Genomic DNA, 20,026 nt, shown 5'->3' on the forward strand with positions numbered 1-20,026 from the left:
AAGAGACGGAATGGCCCCCCCTGAGAAGAGGAGGAAGAAGAAGAAGAAGAAGAAGAAAAGGTTCGGACCAGCGGCGAGTCTATTAAAACTCGACATATAGTGTTAATACCCTCTACTATTGTGCAGGCCTACATGTACCAGTTGACACACCATGGAGGCTACTCCAAAGCTGATTCGTCTGGGAAATTTATCCCACTAATCACGTCCTCTAGTTGTTTCATAGAGATGACCGCGTCACTCTTTGCGAGAAACAAAATGAAATAGACCCTCATCAAGGGTACAAGACAAAAATTAGGTTTCAAGATAGCTCTGTGGGAGAAAAAGAAGTCAAGCACAAAAAAAAAATTATGAAAATAGTACGCAAACAACAATCTATACTAACATCTAATACAGCCCATTCCCAGCAGCCATGCGCACAAAGTCAAACGGAACGTTCTGGCCCACGAGAACGCGTAGTGTCTCGACGGTCGTCCACGCATTGACATCGTCTATACCATATGCGGTCCAGCCAGCACTGGCAGCGACCCTCAACGGATCTCCCTTGCGCGGCCCATTTGTCAGGTCTAGAAACACTTTACCTCGGGTCGACGGCGGCGAGGAATGGCCACTACTGCGATAGTGGCGGAGAAGCGGTTGCACTAGCAGCGATTTTTCAGGAGGCAGCGCAGAAACAATGACAAACGGCTGCTCGACTAGCTTGACGGACTGGATCGATGTGAAAGGCTCTAGCCCGGCAGCAAGGGGTCCCGATGCTTTGAATCCGACCGTGTATATAGTGCCCACATCCAGACTGCGAAGCGCAAATATTGCTGCTGCGGCGTCGCTTTCCGACCCCGAAAGTACAATGACGGCCCGGCCCCGGTATGCCGAGGGCACATAGTCTCTAGTCAAAGTGGCCCGGATGCCCTTCCACGTTGTGTTCTCGCCGATGAATTTGGTTTGTCGTTCGTCTGTTTCATCGTCGGTGACTGTGATTGTGTCCACAGAGCCAATGGCTCGAGCCGCATCGCTTTTGCTGGGTATGTATGACGCTGAGCTGGTCAGGGGCGGGTTGACATATGCACCGCCAAACCCGGGCTGCATGATCACCGACTCAATCGACCCTCGGGGTCCGCGGTCGATGCAGTTGACGCTGTGCGGCAGCCCGAGCTCATTGAAGCATTTCTCCATAAACATGGACTGTGACGTTGAGCGAAAAGTGCCGATGGCATACATGTCTCGTTTGGGAAGTTGGCCCATGATGTGAAGCGCCTTGTTAATCTCGGCAGCAGTCAGCTGGCCCGGCGCAGCAATCATCGGTAGTAGAGGATGTGTAATAGGCGAAAAGACTGTGTTTAATGCTCGCGACAACTGGCCCGTTTGGCCCATGTTGACTGCGGATAAAGGCGGATAAGAATACTCGGCCTTGATGATAGACCGGAAGTACTCCAGCTCGTAGTTTTCCTCTATCGTGTTGACCATGGCGATCATCTTGACGATATCTGCATAGCGAGCCCCTTCCTTGAACAAGCTTAGAGCCTCTGGCGAGGTCCATTTCCACGAGCCAGAAAAGTCGTGAAAGGCCGACATGATAGTACTGTTTCCCCGGTGCTCAGACAAATCTTTCCGGATATTTTCCGGAAGCCACAGCTCGACATCAATATACTCAATCCCCCATTGGATAGCCCGTCGAAGATACTTGTGAAACAGCGCTGGGTCTTCCATCGGAAACTTGCCGTTTTCCTTTACACATCGAGTCGTGAAAATGATGGGCAACTCCGTGTGTTGCCGCAATAGCATCACCTGCTGCCCGACATACTTCAAGCTCGGCACAGTACTACTACGTTTATCGGCGTTCGAACTTGAACCTGCCTCCTCTAGAAGATCGACACGAAGCTCAACCGCATCCGACCCGACAGACAGGATATCAAGATTCGGCAAGGCGGCACGCACGTCGGGAAACGTGGTCGAAATGAAATTCGTGCGTTGTTTGTTCGCCAGATCGTCATGTGGCCGTCGCTGGCCCAGAATCAGTGACAAGAAACGGGTGAGATCCCGGCGGAAAAAGGGAGTTTCGCGTGAGTATAAAAATTCGTAGTGGCAGCCTTCCGACAGTCTGTCGACAGGGAAAGAACCGTCATCGATGCAGTGGGTGTTGACAAGCAACAACTTTGAAGGATCACCGAGACCCTCGGACATGGTCTTTTCAAAGTCACCGTTCAGAATCCCTAGCACAACGGCATCGCTCCCAGACACGACTTTAGACAGCACTGAGACAGTCGTCCAGGCCTTGCCCAGCACTTCGGCGACGACCTGAAGGATGGCTTCTCGACCCAGGCTATACACGATCACTACAGTTCGTTTCGAGACTGAAAGAGTCGGACGGCCACCACCAGCACTCCCCCCGCCATTTTCGACGTCCGTGTCTCTGGCCAGAGCGACAACAGGCGTCGAGACCAGGGTTTTCACCTCAGTCGTCGCCATCTGGCAACAGAAAGAAAATATCTCGAGAGTAGCAACTATCGACGATATCTCGGCTGGAGCATGCTTGACAGACTTGTTTCTCTTTGATAGCGGATCGCCCGGAGATGGTAGAGTGAAGACGCCGACACTGAATATTCCAGATACCAGCAAGTATAGCTATGTCTCGGATCTGTCGACCGCGTAGATTTAAAAAAGTAGAAGTAGACTGCTTGTGGTCATACAAGTTGAAATCCAGTGCTGGGGTTGGTATGAAGCGAATGCCAAGCGATAGATAGACCACCTCCTCTCCTCTGCAATAGCCGCTGCATGTAAAACAACTTTAGCCTGTACAACAACAAATCACACCCTTGTAGTCCTTTTACCCCAAGGCCCAAATCCAAATAAATAAGACGGAGACAATCGGTCAGAAGAATGACACAATTAAAACCCAACCCCGTGTCTGCCTGGATATTATTATTGCTGAGGTAGTGCGCGCGTGTGTCTGTGTGTGTGGGTGTGTGTGTGGGTGTGGCACGGGGGGGAGTGGTGATAAGGCTTTCTCTTCCTCTCTCGGGGCTTGCTCCGACTTCTTTTTTCTAAAAAAAGCGGATTGGTTTTCCCTAAATCAGCGACTTATCATTGGCCGCAGCGACTCTCTCTGACAAGACAAGAAACGCCTGAGCCAATTTTGGCATATGGAGTCAACTAGTTGGTAAGAAAAGAGTAGTACAGTCACACCAATCCCAAGTACACTAATAATCCCAAGGTGGGGGGGTAGAGTCGTAGTAGTAACAGTAGTACCGATTTATCCGGAACCAGTGGCAGTGGCGGATGAAACGGGAGTCAGTTGCATTCAATTCAAAATCCACGACAGACTACTACAGAAGAAATCGAGGTTGTAGCAGCGAGAGAGAAGTTGATGCTTGGCTCGACGGGGCGTTATTTCCCCGGGTTTTGCGGCGGTGCGGGCCCGGCATTAGTTCTTCCGCCAATAACATCACAACTACGAAATTATAGTAAATCAGTGATTACTCGGTGACATTCTCAGAATCAACTTTTGCTCTTTATAAATGTAAATAAAAAAAAAAGAGTACAGAGAACCAGAACGAGACATACATCTCTTGCAAACATGGCATGACAACCGTATCTTCCCTTCTAGATGGAAAAAAATATGAGATATTGAATTGCCAATACGAAGAGAAGAAGAATAAAGAACCAAGGCAGGGCGTTCTATAGTCAATGCAGCAGCGAAAAAAAAGAGAGAGAGGTAAGGACAGGTGCCCGCTGGGTATTCAAACGATGGAAGAGTCAAAATAAATAGACTGGCGCAAAGCTCAGATCGCTGAGAAAGTAATGGTCGTAATGGTCTGACCCCAAAAAAAACCGCTGTTCGGGCCAGCCACATCTCGTTATTACAAGGCGAAAAAAAGAAAGAAAAAGAAAAACGATATCATCATTATATTCATCGGGGATATTTCGGTATGTACGGGATGTCATTCGGGGAATCGTCAAACAAAGCGGGTGGTGAGTGTTGCGTGAACAGGGGTATCAACGTCCGCTTCTCCAAAATTGCTAGTCGCATCAGGCAATAAGCGGCTGAAAAAGATACTGGCCTTGGCGAGGCCTGGGTTTGCCGGGAAATGGAGAATCAGTCTGCCAAGGAGGAGAATTGATTTTCCTCGAATAATCAATCATGTCGAGGATAAGAACGAATGGATGCATTGATGAGGCCGTGAACGTTTCACGTCGCTACTCTATGGAGGCGAAATGGCCAGCCCATTCATCAGCTTTGGCAGGGGTTTTCTTCTGGCATTGTTGGCAGTCTTGGAAATCCGAGGCATGCCCTGGACCATTCGCGGCTCCTTCATATAAGCATGGTCAAGCTTAGCGGGCGCTGTACAGAACGTCAGCGTATCAGCCATAAGCCATGAAGAGAGAGAGATATATATAATCAACTAACCTCGTTTGATCAACTCGGAATAATCATCTACCATGCTCTGCTGCGCCCGACTCGTGGGTGGAAACGAGGTCGCCGCGGCCGACCGCCAGAGATGGTCCGCTGTATTCGACAAAAAGTCGGTCGCCATGCGTCCGGAAAAGAGCGAAGACCGGCCACGGTTTCGTTTTGACAGAACGATTTCGTCGAACAAAACAATAGTCGGGTCCTTGGCCTTGGGGTTAACCCTCTCGCGTTCGCCGATGAACTCGTTGAATGCTGCGTTTCATGTCAGTAACACCTCTAGTGTCTAAGCAATTAGGACATACCCTGAGTCTGTTGGAGAACAGTCATGTACTCGGCGTGTTCATGAGGCAAGCTTTTCAAAAACGCGTCCATGTTAAAATGGTACGTCAATCCTGACTTTTTCTGCTCCTTGGTGGCTGGTATCATAAACTTTTTATATGTATACAACAAGCTAGCAAAGCAGCGCACAAACGCCGCCCGAATTTGTTCAGGATGGAAAGCAGCAGGGCACACTAGGCAAATCAAGGAGACGCATCGTCCATGAGCAAATGTCTTGCATCCAGTGCATTTAAACATTCCTTCGTCGGCCTTTTCGTCGCAAATCGTACAGATGATCTTGTCATCGCGCGGAAGAAGCTGCATACAATGCCCTTCCACCCAGCAGGTACTGTCAGTGTCGAATACAGGCTGTGCAACAGCTTGGGGAACAATCGTTGATGCAGCAATCGTCGATGTAGCATAAACAGACGGCGCATATGTGGACATTCCGCCGTAGTCAGTGTTCAGTGTGGTTACGGACAAGTTTGAAGCATGGCCGAGGAAAGGGACGCTCGGTCGCCGTGGCACACCTCTTCTCTCCGCACCAAACGAGGAACTGCGTCGTGAAGCGGCATCAAAATGCCCCGATCGCTTTTCACGGAGGGACGCTTGTAAAGCCATACCCGAGTCATTCCGAGACACTGGAGTAGCCGGCAGTGGCGGAGGGAAATGCCCTGATATCGGTGAGCTGGTTCTGGGAGACGGCGGTGACCCGGTCTTGGATGTGGAGCTTGTTCCTGGCCGTTCGTTTCCTCGTGAGTAGCCCCTTGACGGCGTTTGTTCGTCCCGGGCGTGTAAGAATGCATTGTAAATTGGTGTCTGTGCGGGTGATGATACTCCGTGATCACTGCCAAAAGAACTCGAGTTCAGGCCCGCGTAACGAGACAGGTGGGTCGATCCAGCCTTGGAGTGAAAAATGGCTCCATTTTCAGAAGGGAAAGAATCAAAAGGATATGCTTCGATAGCGTAGGCTGGCGGGCCAGGTCGCACGCCGAACCTGTTATGATGGGGAGCTGCAAGTTGAAGAAGGGAAAGGAGTTTTTTGCGTTGGTGGCGAGGGAGTGGTGTTGGATTTACGTCGCTCTCGATCGTATCCGAGTCAAGATCGACCAGAACAAAATTGTCTGAAGGCAGCTCGACTTTTTCGTATCGTCTCTCGATTCCGACAACATACGGGCAGGGAGCCTCCAGTGCCTGGATGAGACGGGCAGGCAAAACTGGAATGAGAATTCCAGTCCACGTAAAAGGAAATAAAAGATCCACAAGAGCCCTTGTGGCTAGATACAGCATCGATGTATGGGATGAGAGAAAAATGATACGAGATTCCGCCAAAGCGTACTACAAGAAGTCAGTATTTCATTAGAGTTTTAAAACAACATGGGAAACGACCCACCTCAAACAGGATAACCATGTTGGATAAAGACAAGGAGCGGAAGAGTGCGTATAAATCAGTCTGCACGCAATTAGCATGCCTATTCAAAATGATATATTTAGAAAGATATATACTCACGTTCCGAGACCCGGGAAGCTCATTAGGGGCTTCCTTGCGAGCAAAAAGTCGCAACTCTCGTACGGACAGTTCGACTTGAGTTTTGGACGATAACGGACTGAATGCCTCGGTGCAGAGATTCATGACATATCGTTCCAAAGGCTGCCAGATACCAACAGTTGGCGAGGAGGCCGGTACTCGCAAGACACCGCTATTAGTCCTAGGAACGGACACGGCCTTGAGCCACTCCTTCCAGAAACTGGTCATGGAAGCATTCTTTCCCATGATGCCATAGGCCCGAGGAATCCAGAAGCCAGTGTCGTCTGTCAGGCCTTCAATCTTAGATGCGGCTCCGTGGCGCACGGGTCGAAGAAGATCGGTCATCAGCCCGATCTTCTCCTCGACTGCACTAATGTCGTCTTCCAGCTTCTCTCGTTCAGCAGACCCGGACGGAACGGTGGGCAGGCAGGCTAGTAGGGAAGACAGCTTTGCTCGCTCCTCGGCCAGTCTGCCTCCGAGACTTGCGGCAAGTTCTCGTTCCTCATCGGTCATATTATCCTTGCGCCACTCCTCGCAGCATTCTTCAAGGGCTTCGGCAGCCTTTTGGCCTAATGGAATCCACAAAATGAGGCACACACCGTGCAGTTTGCTGCCATCGCCGGTGGTCATGATGAAGCCATGCCATGTCGAACGCGGCTTTTGATCGGAGGAGACAATATTGATATCGTTGGGGAAAGCGAACATGGGCACGTAGTCGGGGAACGTTCCCCGCTGAACACCTTCTTCGGTCATTCCTTTCTGAGGGTATCGATCAAGCAAGACCGGTTCAAACCTTCTCTTCAGGGGGTGCATGGCCGGGGACGTTTCAATCGGCTGAGGGACGGGTATGACGGAGTTGTAATTGCTTAATCGTCGAGACGTGCGAACAGAGGCTATTAAACACCAAAAAGTTAGACACAATTTTCCTCACAAACTACCAGGCCTGGCCCACTTACCTTGGCGAGCAACGGATGGCTGCCTTTTCATACTGTTCATGTCCCGAAACGACCGCCGAACACTGCCGATGCCCGACTTGAGCGGATTCGTCGACGCGGGTTTTTCTTCGGACACGATCTTTTGCATTTTGGCTCTCGGTTTGGGGCGAGCGGGCGTGATGGCGCCGGCACTGAGGCTCAAGTCGGACAAGAATGACTCTCGTTCCGAAGCGAACTTGAGCAGGGCCTTGTCAAAGTCGAACTCGCCATTCGGGAGCTCGAATCCGCTCAGCATGCCGGAGCCGGCACGAATGGTCATGCTGCTCCGGTTGCTCCCCGTGCCCTGCGACGACTCGGCCAGCTTGGACTCGCCCGACAGGATTGACAGGCGGGCATCACTCGACGACAGTTTGGACAGTCGATTCTGCGAGCTGCGGTGGCGGCTGTTTGCAGCAACAGCGATGGCATCTTCATCGGTTTCTTCGTGCTCTGAATCCTCCTCAATGGTATCGGAGATGGCGGGCCCGGGGGCACTTTCTCGATTGCTCACGTATTCATTGCGCAGTTTCCAGTAGGTGTCCTCGACTTCCTTGCCATCGAGGCCGGCGATCCAGAAGAAGTCGGCGAGCGGGCTGGACGGCTCGGAGGGGGTTGCTAGAGACATCCTTGCGGTAGGCGACGGAGGCTGTTGTGAGCGCGCATTGGCTTGTGATTATTTTTTTGGGGGATGGACTGGCTTCTTTGCTCCTGCTCGCGGCCAATGGCGAGGGCGATCACACAGACTGACTGCAGCTGGGGAGAAGGTTAGTTTATGATTGTGGGTATTAGTGCAGGAGAAGCGATGCACACATAGTTGATTGTTTATCGTGATGGGAGAGAAGACAAGAGGGGGGGGATGTGGGTGTGGGTGTGTGTGGTTTAGTGAGGTGAGTTAATTACTTAGGGGGGGCCAAGTTGGTTGTCGCGGGGTTGCTGGCTGGGACGGACAAAGATGATAGCTACGTACCGGACGGTGGTGGCGGACAAAAGGACTGCCGGAAACCGAACAGCGAGAAGCGGAAGAAGGAACAGAAGGAAGGTATTCAAGACCACACGAAGCGATGCGAAAAGAATCACAACAAAGAAGGAAAGTCAAAAAAAAAAAAGAAGCTCTTACTGTCTCTGTCTCTCCATCGCTAGTGAGAAAGTTTAGGGAGGTTCGCTCCGCACACACGCAAGACACACGCACTGGCGCTAGTCCCCATCAGGCTAATCGGCTGCTGATAGCTGGTTTTTAGCCCTGACGCAGGAACGCCTAAAGCAAGTATGAATTAATATTGATCACTACGTACTACTATAGTAGTGGTGGTAAGTGCGACTCTTTTCTCTGCTGCTGCTACTCCACCGGGAGCAATGCCTGCGATCTACACCAATTAAGAACGGGCTAGACCAGCTTCTGCTCGCTTCCATGTCAGCACGAGCAAGGAGAGACAGATAGGCAGCCAGGCTCAGGCAGCCAGGCTTGCACACCGCATTTGTTTCCACCATAGACAGTTGTTGTGCTTATCCTGGCTCAATTGCTTCTGTTACGCGCATGAGCCATTATACGTCGCTGGAAGAGAAACAGCACACAGCATTGCAGCATTGCAGCAATTGCTATGACAATCATACTGTCATCATGCTCCTATACTGATTTCCATAGTTACTTAGTGTGGTAGTGGAGCGGGGGAGCTTGGGCTGCCGAAACGCCGCTTTGGGCAAGGGCCCAGAAGTGGGGCCCTCGTTTGCGTACAGAATGGGCCTCCGCTAGTCCCAATTTGTCCATGCCGCATGGAACGACCTTCTCAAACTGGCCCAATTTTGGCCTGGCGGGTGGGCCCGGTGCTGTCCAATAAGAATGCATATCAGACACTTTTCTGGCATTCTATTGGCTGCAGCTCAGCTACGCCACCACCGCGCCCCACATGCATCCCATTGACAAAACCGCTTCATCGTCCATTCCTTGTTTTTGTTGTTTGGTCAATTAATACGTAGTGACGCAAATCTTGGCCCTTTTTGTCTTGCGGTTTTTGTACAGAGCATATATACCTACGTAATTTGGTAGTTTATACCACTACAGTTAGGACACTACAGTGCTACAGAGAGTATTATTATTTCAGACATGATCGACGCAGTTGTGCTCGGCCGTGTTTCAGCCCGTTCAGGCACATGTGAAACGTCGAGTGTTTGTTATATAGTGGTATCCGTATAGTACGAGTCGAGGGCCTCTGACGTCGGTTAATAATCCTAGTATCCTATGCAGAACCGCGGTACTGGACGGACCCTAGGCCCGTTTCAGCCACAAGGCTTGTGGTATGACGAACACCTTCCGCTTGCTTTCCTATTGGAGGGCCCGGGCCGTATTTTATATCCAAGCTTAATCTCACTAAATATCTGTCTTCTTTCAAATTACTCTGTTAAAAGAATAAATAAACAAATACGTCCAACTACTGCCGTTTCCTCGTAAGCAAATTGCCCGTGGTGAGAAACCCTCGATCGCCCATGGTACTCCGCCATTCAATGGATAGCTGCCCCAGCGTCGCTCGCCCATCCCGTTTGAGGTCCTTTTGAAGACCCTCCAGCCCATCGGATTGCCCGGCCTCTTGCTCAATCAGGAATGCCACCTGCAAAATATCCCGGGGGTTCATGATTGGACGCTCGACCCCGACCTTGTCCGGCCGTTCCAAGTCCCAGTTCAACGTTTGCGCCTTGAAAGGCGGCTTTGCGTTGAGCGTTGTTTTCTATGAAGAACAAAAAGAGTCAAGGGTTAGTCAAATCACATTTAGATTCAGTTTAGAATAAAGTCCATACCTCAACAACCACCGACCCGTCTCCGACATTCTCGAGCTGTGCTTCCAGCGCATAGCGAAGAAGACGGGCTTTGCCATACGGGCCCAACGTCTTGTTGTCGATCTCCAGAGGCGCCAACTCCGACGCCTTTGTGCGAACACTGAGGCACGGCTGCGCGATGAATTGGTAGAGCTTGCGGAACGTGCGGACTCTGCCTCCAGCGGCATGGCTGGCATCGGCCATCAGAGTCTCGCTATAACTGACATTGACCGCGAGTATATGGTTGCCTTCTTCCTTGAGATCAAACTGGATGATCCTTTGGAAGGACTCGCCTTGGCCGAGCCCGCCTTCTTTGCGCGCGACTTCGTCCTCTGACGGTTTCAACTCCAGTGGCATCACTTGTGATGGGGTTTGCATTTCGGCTATAACTCGAACTGAGCTTACTACTTTGCTGTTTTCATTTTCTGGGAGTTCGTTGTTCACGCATAAAGAACAGGCAAACGTTTCTCCGACGTAGGCGGACCCAAAAGCCGGGGGGAGGGTGACCTTTAACAGTCAGTCGATACAATGGAATAGACAGCAAATAATAGGTAAACACACATTAGGGCTGAGTGTAAATTGACTGTCAAAATCATTCGACGGGTAAGCCAATGAAGCTTTCGGAGATATCCTCGTGTCCTCCGCTGGTAGAGGATGTTGATATGACAATGACGGCCGGGAGAGTCTATGTTCTTAGTAAAGACGCTATCTTTTCATATATTGTAATGACTTACCGTAAAACTACCCGTCGTATATTAGCCAGATGTTGACATGTGCTTTTAAGAGGACTAACCTTTGAGAGACACTGCGTGAGGCTCTTTGGGCCCATCGGCCCCAGACTGAGCACGTGGTCGTGCCATATAGCAGATTTAGGCACTGCCAAGTTCCAAGCTCGTGCTTGAATGCTTAATTCAATCTCTCGTTGGGAGGTTCCGGAAATTGGTGCGACCCCTCTTTATTGATCTTTCGTTTCTCTGGTTTTCCAAAGGTGCGCTGAGGGGGTGTTTGTACAAAACAAACATATAATATGATCACTAAATATCTATAAAGATATACGTGATGTGTTTATGTCCCTGCTTCATCATGTCAGTACTTCCAAAACTCGGATTCGATCCATTCCCCATCTGCTTCTTTGACGCGGGGCCAGCTAATCAAATATGCCGGTGCAGGTATGGCATATGTTCTGTTAGTAACTCACGGGTTTTCAGAGCTATCGTTCCAGCACGTTTACAATGATATGACAGAGGGTGGATTAGAGTCTTGACCGGTGCCGGGTGGATGGACCCGACAGCGTGCATAAAGGATGATGTTTGGAGCACCCGGCTCGTGGCCGCTGATTGGGCCCCAGAGACGATCCCCGGACCCACCCACCAGGCGGTATCAAATTCGCTGGAGGCACCTGCTGTTTTCGCATTTCACCGCACTCACTGCTTTTCTCTCTGATTCTCAACCTGCTGGATGACTGTGCTTTGAAATAAGGCCGGCATTTTCATCGGGTTTCTCGACCGTTGTTAATTTGGGCGATTGTGCAGCTCTTGCCGCATCTCGTAACCCGGTACCTCAAACTGCAACGGCGTCGACACCACGATGGAGGCGAGTCGAGTTCATCGCCCGGGGTATGAAACTCCCACCAAACCACGTAAACAGCTTCTAGATAAGCCTAGATTGCAAAAGTACGAGCAACTACCATCATCAAAACGACAGAGGCCGGCAACAACCAACGCTAAACCCAAAGCTTTGATTGATTTGACTGGCGACACCGCCGACGAGGACGATGTTGTCGTCACCAAAGCCAAAAAGAAGAAGAAGGCTCCGTCGGAAAGTTCAACAAGTGAACGGCGCGCAAGGAGGTTTCGGAATCATCCGCCACAGTCGTATCTCGAGAAGCTCGACCGTGCAAGGACTCAAAAGTAAGTTGCTAGCTGGAGATACTAGTCTGTCTCTGATCTGACATGATGTGTTCAGGATGTTTGTGCTCCGTCGTACTCGCGGAGGCACGGCAGATGTCCCCGAAGAAAGCGTCGATATGGTTGGGACCACTGGAAATTTGTACACTGTCACCATTTCCTCTAAGCCGAGCTGCTCCTGTCCCGATGCGAAAAAGGGGAATCAATGCAAACACGTCGTCTATGTATGATTCATATCGTAGTTCTTTTCGGGCCAGTTTTTCTAATTATTACTATTCAGGTTCTTGTTAACGTGCTGAAAGCCCGAGAGGATCTACAATATCAACTAGCTTTTCTCTCTTCGGTAAGTTATAATCACATTATTTAAGAGCAAGCCCTGATAAAAGTCACAGGAACTGCAGGAAATTTTTGAAAATGCACCCCCTATCAAACCCGCCGGCACTGGTTCTGCCGATACAGACGACCCAGGAAACCGCAAACCAATCGAGGGCGACTGTCCAATCTGCTTTATGGAGTTTGACGCACAGAATGAGCAGATTGTCTGGTGCAAGGCAGCCTGTGGGAACAACATACACAAGACTTGCTTTAGCCAATGGGCTGCCACTTCTGGCAAGAGAAAAGTGCAGTGTGTCTACTGGTATGTCAACTACCTCTTTCTTTCTTATTGCCTCAAAATCAAAACTAACCCGACTAAAACAGCCGCTCTGAATGGCTGACTGAAGCGGGCGACTTCAACGCCGAGTCTCTCCTACAAACCGAGCGCACTGTCGGCGAAGACGGCTATGTCAATGTGGCCGCAGAGGTTGGCTTGTCTGGTGAACGGGATTATTCGTCCTATCATCAGTTCTGGGTTAATCGTCATTTGGGCCGTGGTCGGTACGGTTCGAGATATTATCCCTACTAAATTCTAAGTATGGCTTTTTTTTCTCCAACTTTTTCTATCCTCGAGGACGGCGACGGCGACGGCGTTTATAATTAGGTGCACTAGATAGATACCCTTTTTACTACTTGGTCGTTTTTTGTTTTAGTTAATCGATTTCGAATTTGCCATGACGACAATGGGTATCTTTACAATACAGAAAATTCCAATTCCAATTCCAGTCCAAAATCACCCTTGCAAAAGAAAAGCCAAAAAAAAAAGAATAACGCCGAAACAACCATGCCGTAGCACTATTACCTTTTTCTATCAGGGACAACTCTCTCCCCACGCCTCGCGACCAATGAACTAACACCCTCCTCGCCAGTCATCCAAGACGGCATCCGGTTAGGATCAACCATCCCCAGCTCTGCCAACTTCCGAAGGCCCGCAATGACATTGTTGCCCGTCAAACTCAGGCCCATGGCATATTCACCGCTTTCTAGATACCCTTCGACCTCGAGATCGTTATTATCGCTATCGTCGGGCTCGTCGTTGTCATTATCATCGAGGTGATCGAGCAACCGCGCGTCCAGCCGGTCCAGAGCAGCTGGACAAGCCGTAGTCCCCGACAAGCCGAAGCGTGACGAGACGACTAGTTTTCGTTTCTTGGTGGCGGGCGAGTCGTTGGAATCACGGTTTTGGAGAGGTTTTCGCTTCTCCTCTCCTTCTGTTTCTTCATTTTCTTCTCCTGCTGCTTTTGTGTCTTCCTTCGACCCAGACGCAGAATATTCGTCTGGGGAGACCGTGCCAGGCCGCCGGGGATCGATTGGGGTTCCTTCGATTACGGCATCTGCAAAGATGCTAAAAGCGCCGTTGGCCATGTTTGTTCGTCCCGGACCGCGGAGTGCGATGAGCGTGGCGAGGCTCTTGGCTGTTAGCGATGTTGCCTCTAGCTCATACCGCTCGTGTTGCTTTGAAAGTGCTCTGGCGATGGCATTCCGGACAATGCTTCGCAGGGCTCGTGAGTCTGTGCCAACAGCACTAGGAGGAGTATTCCCTGTAGTAATCGTAGTTGCCGAGGTATATATAAAAGGACTGCTGTCCGGAAATGCAATGTATATAATTCTTGAAGAGTCCAGATACACAGCTGAATTGTGACGTGGGTATTGATAAGGCGAGTCGGTGACAAAAATCCGAAGAAATGTCAATGGAAATGAGTTGGATTTGGCTAGGTGATAGTGCGCCTTGACCAGAGGCGAGATTTCGCGCTGTAGATTCGACAAGAAAGTAGCAGCATGCAGACGCGGCAAACACGCAGACAAATCTGTGGTCGACTCCTCAGTGACGTCCCTTTGTTTTTGTTGTTTCTTGTTGCTGTTATCGGCAGACACGAGGCGAAACGCGGTCCATTTTTGGGCGGCTGGGTGGTCTTCCAGGTACCGGACATCGGCCATTGCGAGTTGAGCCAGAGTAATACCATGGCGCCAATCGCCTTCTAGGATCCTATCGACGACTTCTCGTTTCCCGCCCTTGCGCGCCTGTAGTTCTTCGTAGGAGAGTCGCACATCTTCAACACTGCGTGCCGCCGGGTAAGGGCTTGTTTCTTCCTCGTTGACGTCGCTGTTGGTCGGTAAATCTTTGGCAAGAAAAGGCGGGAAGCGATGCACGTTTGGTTTTGAGAGCCAGAGCAACACGAGCTCGAGCAGGGACGGTCGAGATAGCTTTCCAAGTGTTCTCACGAGCGCGGCGGTGCTGCTCGGAATGCGGAGATCGTAGGGAAGACTCGACGTCGTCGGGGCGCGGACGGATTTGGTCTTTGCCATGCTGTCATTAAGAAAGAGAAGAAAAAAAAAGAACCGGTGGTGGTTCTCAATGTCTAGTCATTATCCTGGTGGTGAGCCGCGGCGACGCGCTTTGGATAAACAATTAACAGATGCGATAAGGTCACGTGGAGATAAGCTCGTGCTTTTGTGAATATCAAGTATAATATTATTAAATACTACAATATTAACAATCGTACTATAATATTGAAATGAAGATCATTGTTATGCCTGATAAATTATCTTGAATTTCCATATACTCTAGATCCTCGAGCCAGAGGCCAAACACCACAACCGTCGATCTCGTACTCTATCTGCATGGTCTCACGCCATGGGCACCGGCGATTTCACCAGAGGCTCGTGACAAAGGGAATAGTATGTGTGTGTATATAATTATATTATATCGGCGGTGCGGGCGTCTATAAAGAAAACATGTTTGCGCGCCGGGCTGCGGTGTTGCCTGATTCTTATAGGTATAGTAATCACGACATCCGAGACAATGCAAACAATACAAATAGGAGACAGCCTTGTGCACATTCAATATTCAATAATATTAAATAATAATGCCAAGCAGCGGGGCAGAGGCAGCAAGTCATCACGAAATACTGTTGTATAATAATAAGTAAGGCGTAGCCGCGGAAAGCGCATCGGACACGAGACAAACACTGCAAACCAGGGTCAAAGCGGGGTACGGCTGATTAATGCGCGGTCTTGGCGGCAAAAAGCCTGGCTCCGAGCATCGGCGCGCCTTTTGCACAGTGCACAGTGGCAATCTTTTCTTCGTCTCTTTTTTTTTCCGTCGCTTTTTCCCGTGTGGCCAGCATGTCCAGGCAGGTTAATGTAGTATGGTATAGGCAGTTGTAATAATCCTATTTGCATATCCCATGTAACCCCTACCAAACCAACAGCACACGCACACGTAATTAAGAGCTCGGTTCGTCGAAGCGGGCTGCACGCTTAAATGGCCTGCAGCCGGCCGTCCCCACCACGTTTCCCGATCGCGACTAGAAATCCCGACACGGCTCGCCTTCCCACCCGACCATTCATTTTCCTTTCCTTTCCTTTCCTCGCACCCGCGCCAGTCCTGCTTCCTCCGTCTTCCAACTCACTCTCACAACACCTCGAACCTCGAATCTCGACATCGCGATTCTGGTCTCGCCGTCATCCATCTCCCTACATCGTCGTCGACCGACCCGGGCGTCACTACGCTACCGGCCGGATACGTCCCGCAGTGCGCACACACATCTACCAAAGCCCAAGTCCCGACGGAATCCCCAGTGGAAGCTGTCATTTTATCGATCCATCCTCATCGATTGTCCGCTGGACCGTACAGTGCTTGGAATATTTCTTGTTTGAAAATACAAATACAAGAAAATTGGTCATATCTCGCCCATCATGTCGGGCTACGGTGGCCGCCGCGCCCCCAATTTCGCCCAGTACCTCGAGGACCTCAACACGATTCCATCCCCCTACGACCAGTCGCTGCAGCAGCAACAGAATGAGTCGTTCAATCTCGATGCGGAGCTCGAGCTCTTCACCAACACCGAGTTTCTCGACTTTGGTCACTTTGGCGACATGAGCATGCCCCTCTCATACGACCCCGCCGAGGACGACAAGACCCAGGACAAAAAGCAGGGCAAGCAGAGCGATATGAACTACATGGACCTCTTGACTGGTAAGTTTGACTACTGCGATATTGAAAAATATTGGTTTCTTTTTTTCTATCCATGTGTTCTGTTGGCCTACGGTTTTGCTTGTGAAGTGAGGAGTGATGTCGTCGCATTTGTTTCATGCACGATATTTTATCCCTGCTCTTTGGGAACATGTGCTGTTGTTTTTTGGACGCATTGAAGGCGTTATTCTCTGCCTTTCTTTTATTTCGAGCATCCTCCAATATGTCCTACCTTTCATTGTTCACCCTGCCTCGCGTGGCCCTCTAGAGGAGCTATCGTGACTTTGATCAAAGATCTTGTCCAAGAACCCTGTTCGCAAGCCATTCGCCAGGTACTGCAACCCTGGTGCTACCGGACCCGATCTTGGCGTTGGCCTTATTGGTGTTTTTTTGTGCCGTCATTAAGATTGGATATCACGACATCTCACGTGACTTCGAATGCCTCATCTCAATGGATGCGGGGGATTATGCTCACGTGGCGGTCGATATCCATGGCTTCCCCTTTTCCATTCCCATGATCTCAAATGCACCATGCGTTTGTACCTGTTATTCCAGTTGTTATGACGTTTGGCGAACATGAGACGTGCAACGGCCGGCGCATGAATGAGGCAGCTTGCTAACCATGCTTTCAATTTCAGACCTGAACAATATTCCCGAATATTCCGCCGACTTTACCTCTGCGTCCAACAACATGCCGATGACTTCGACATTCCCAGTGCTTCCCCATGTCGATGATTCTACATTCAAAAGCCATGCACAGACCCCGGCAGCAAAGTCCGGCGCATCCTCGATCGTGTCTACCCCCACGCCAGGCCCAACCGGGGGTAAACGCAAGCAGTCTCAAGACTCCAAGACTAGCGGCGAGCCGGCTCGCGCGGCCGCAGAAGAGGACAAGCGTCGTCGAAACACAGCCGCCAGCGCCCGCTTCCGTGTCAAGAAGAAGCAGCGCGAACAAGCCCTCGAACTCTCTGTCAAGGAAGCCAACGAGAAGAACAACAAGCTAGAAGCCCGCCTCTCGCAGCTCGAGCTTGAGAACAAGTGGTTGAAGAATTTGATCACCGAGAAAAACGGCGCCGAAGACTCGGCCGACGGGCACAAGAGCGAAAACGACATTGCACAGATGTTCAAGAAGTTCTTAGCCAACCAGAAGACTGACGGCAAGCGTCAAACCACCAACTCCAAGATCGGTGTCGGCACTGCATGATTATTTGAAAAATTAAAAAAAAAAAAAATTGAAGAAAAGAAACAAACCAACAAACAATTGGAATTTATCATGAATGACATGCTTTTTGCTGTACACGTTTTTTTTTGTTGTTAGATAGATGTGGATATTGATACCGTTTGATGCGTTTTTTCTTATACATGTAATTATTCCGGTGGGGGTTCCGGGGTGGTGGTGTTTTAAGTGCTGGGAGGTAAACGTCGATTTTATTCATTTACTTCTTTTTTTTTTGCAATCATGATTATTCTATGAATTGAAAGAAGAGTCACCGCTTTACTTTGATTTATTCGTATTCAATTATCTGCATGTATGCAGACTCCAGCTGTCATGCACTGTATTAATGACCCTCAATTCCCTTGACTCTGCCTGCCCTATCGGTATCCATTTAATCCATCGCCCGAACAAAGTTCATATATCCGCCTATCCAACGACTTTGAAAGAAAAAAGAAAAGAAAAGAAAGAAAGAAAGAGACAACGCCCCCTTAACCCGCATGGAAAACATAATAACATAATATAACATAAAGATAACAAAAAAGCATTCATTCACACGAATCCAGCCAAGGTCTCTGGTCCTTTTTCATTTTCTTTCCCCTCTAGGGATGAGATTTCCTTGGAAAACAAAATCTTATCATCTCCGTCGGCAGGGCCCTGGTGCTCAGAAGCGTCTTCTTCGCCCTCGCCAGAGATCTCGCCCCATGTGGAGCTGCGGCGGCTGATTCGACCTGGCATCGCGGCATTTGTTGAGCCCGCCGGGGTGGTTGTGGTGGTTGTGTTGTTGCTGCTGCTGGTGGTGGTGGTAGGCGGTACGCTTGTTGGGGGTGTGATTCCTGTAGTGCTGCCGGTGGTGCTATCGTTTCGTGTATGGCCGTGTATGCCACTGCGGATACTGCCGTTGTCGCCTTGCTTGCTAGCTATCAGACTGCCCCGATCTCCGCCAGCAATAAGTGGAGTCGTGCCAGACGCCGAGTAGACGCTTATTCGCTCTGCGTTGGCCAGTCCTCCTAGGCTTTGACGGCCGAGTACACCGGGGACATTTGAGACTGAGGCGTTGGATGCTTCACCAACGTTGGCGCTGAGCACGCTCAGCGGTAGACTCTCGCGACTGCCACCGAAAACAGACGACGGCGCAAGTGCTCGCACCGAGGCATTGGTGTCGAGGGAGTTTCTGCGCCGGCGTTTCGATGACGAGGCGAGAGTGAGTATAGACGCATTATCGGTGAGAAGGCTATTAGCTGTTGCCGAACTGTATGTAGTTGGGAGGCCATTGGGCGCCAGATGCGGCGGCACAGCAGACGCAGGCGAGGGTGGGAATTGGTGCGAAAAATGAACTTGCTGGTTGACATTGTTGTTCTGGGAGGAATTCACGTGCGGGACGCTTGATCCATTGTGCGCCTGGTTGTTGTAAGCTCCATATATCTGAGTCGAGGGTGCGGTGGACTGTACGGTTGTCAAGGTTGTAGTCAACGAGCGCACCGAGGGAGCAGGTGATGAGAAAGTGCTCCCCTCTCCTCCTCCTGTCACGCCACCATGGCCTGTTGCCATTGTGCCAGCTTTCGAGTAGCCTGTCTCGGAACGTGTTGTGTCGCCGTTGGTGGATAGCGTGGGAGCAGTCGACTTTGCGCTGTTCCCTAGAATATTGTGCTCGGAAACGGAGGCGCGGAGAGACTGCTGACTTAACCCTTGCTCGGGGCCCTGCATACCCGACCCGGTGTATGAGATAGTGTCATTATAGCTATGCGGCGACCCAGGTCGTGCAGGTGTGCCCGACAGTGGGTATGGGTTGTTCTTGAGCCCATTTTGTCCCTTGCCCTTGTTGCCTCGTTTTCCGGATGTTCTGCTTGAAGGAGAATCTGACGATGAGTGTTTTAGATTGGCTAGACGTTTCATCCAACTGGCGAATGGCTTGCGGCGACTATGGCGATCTTTCCACGTACATGTCAATTTAACTGCTGCGTTCAGGCTTGCGTTGAGGTACTCACCACTGGGGTTTGAAGTTTCCGCCATGGCCATTTTCCACAGCTTTCCTTTCGATATGTGATTTCTTGGTCGAATGGATAGCCTGCTCTTGCGAGGTCGTGGGGCAGGGATTCGCGATAGCGGCGTGTTCTTGGCCAAGGTTGAGTTTGGGGATGTTGCGTTGCGACAAGGAGTGGACTAGTCGATTGATGCTGGCGGACTGCGCCGGAGTGTGTGACAGATCAGTTATCGTCGTGAGAGCAAGCTAGCGAAAGACAGTTGAGTCATGGGCAACGTGCTGGTGTTTTCTGACGTGGATGATAGGGGATGAACGAAGGTGATACAAGAGTGCTTGGTTATGCTTATGCCGCTAGTTTGCCGCCCAGCGCGCCCACCCCTGCCTGCCTGAGGCCCGCCGCCGCAGATCAGTGCCTGCGCCTGCCCGAGAAAACGACTTTTCCTCTTGATCTCGTCAAATCTTCTCTCAAACACAGAGGTCTACGATGTCAACCTCTGCGTGAACTACGACCTCAGACCTCTATAACCCACATCAACCG

The 20,026-nt window shown here is 50.5% G+C and overlaps 7 protein-coding genes across 7 annotated transcripts; 2 read left to right on the plus strand and 5 right to left on the minus strand.

The window, feature by feature from the left end:
* Positions 1–384: 384 nt before the first annotated feature.
* TRUGW13939_03466 (uncharacterized protein) lies at positions 385–2,463 on the minus strand (the record flags this gene model as incomplete). The annotated part of the gene is made up of 1 exon (XM_035486650.1): positions 385–2,463. One exon carries the CDS (start codon positions 2,461–2,463, stop codon positions 385–387), a length of 2,079 nt encoding a protein of 692 aa, XP_035342543.1.
* A 1,733-nt stretch (positions 2,464–4,196) lies between these two features.
* TRUGW13939_03467 (uncharacterized protein) lies at positions 4,197–7,850 on the minus strand (the record flags this gene model as incomplete). Its single annotated transcript, XM_035486651.1, has 6 exons — positions 4,197–4,336; positions 4,403–4,657; positions 4,708–6,061; positions 6,117–6,176; positions 6,234–7,144; positions 7,208–7,850. The coding sequence occupies 6 exons, from the start codon at positions 7,848–7,850 to the stop codon at positions 4,197–4,199; spliced, it is 3,363 nt and encodes a 1,120-aa protein (XP_035342544.1).
* A 1,801-nt stretch (positions 7,851–9,651) lies between these two features.
* Positions 9,652–10,893, minus strand: TRUGW13939_03468 (uncharacterized protein; the record flags this gene model as incomplete). Its single annotated transcript, XM_035486652.1, has 4 exons — positions 9,652–9,945; positions 10,016–10,540; positions 10,595–10,725; positions 10,827–10,893. 4 exons carry the CDS (start codon positions 10,891–10,893, stop codon positions 9,652–9,654), a joined length of 1,017 nt encoding a protein of 338 aa, XP_035342545.1.
* A 727-nt stretch (positions 10,894–11,620) lies between these two features.
* On the plus strand, positions 11,621–12,844 carry TRUGW13939_03469 (uncharacterized protein; the record flags this gene model as incomplete). Its single annotated transcript, XM_035486653.1, has 5 exons — positions 11,621–11,943; positions 11,999–12,164; positions 12,221–12,283; positions 12,333–12,577; positions 12,640–12,844. The coding sequence occupies 5 exons, from the start codon at positions 11,621–11,623 to the stop codon at positions 12,842–12,844; spliced, it is 1,002 nt and encodes a 333-aa protein (XP_035342546.1).
* Positions 12,845–13,113: 269 nt separating this feature from the next.
* On the minus strand, positions 13,114–14,622 carry TRUGW13939_03470 (uncharacterized protein; the record flags this gene model as incomplete). The annotated part of the gene is made up of 1 exon (XM_035486654.1): positions 13,114–14,622. The coding sequence occupies one exon, from the start codon at positions 14,620–14,622 to the stop codon at positions 13,114–13,116; it is 1,509 nt and encodes a 502-aa protein (XP_035342547.1).
* A 1,392-nt stretch (positions 14,623–16,014) lies between these two features.
* On the plus strand, positions 16,015–17,495 carry TRUGW13939_03471 (uncharacterized protein; the record flags this gene model as incomplete). The annotated part of the gene is made up of 2 exons (XM_035486655.1): positions 16,015–16,294; positions 16,930–17,495. 2 exons carry the CDS (start codon positions 16,015–16,017, stop codon positions 17,493–17,495), a joined length of 846 nt encoding a protein of 281 aa, XP_035342548.1.
* Positions 17,496–18,056: 561 nt separating this feature from the next.
* TRUGW13939_03472 (uncharacterized protein) lies at positions 18,057–19,523 on the minus strand (the record flags this gene model as incomplete). The annotated part of the gene is made up of 1 exon (XM_035486656.1): positions 18,057–19,523. One exon carries the CDS (start codon positions 19,521–19,523, stop codon positions 18,057–18,059), a length of 1,467 nt encoding a protein of 488 aa, XP_035342549.1.
* Positions 19,524–20,026: the final 503 nt, after the last annotated feature.

The sequence above is a fragment of the Talaromyces rugulosus genome, chromosome II (assembly GCF_013368755.1).
Source record: "Talaromyces rugulosus chromosome II, complete sequence".
NCBI classification, from domain to species: domain Eukaryota; kingdom Fungi; phylum Ascomycota; class Eurotiomycetes; order Eurotiales; family Trichocomaceae; genus Talaromyces; species Talaromyces rugulosus.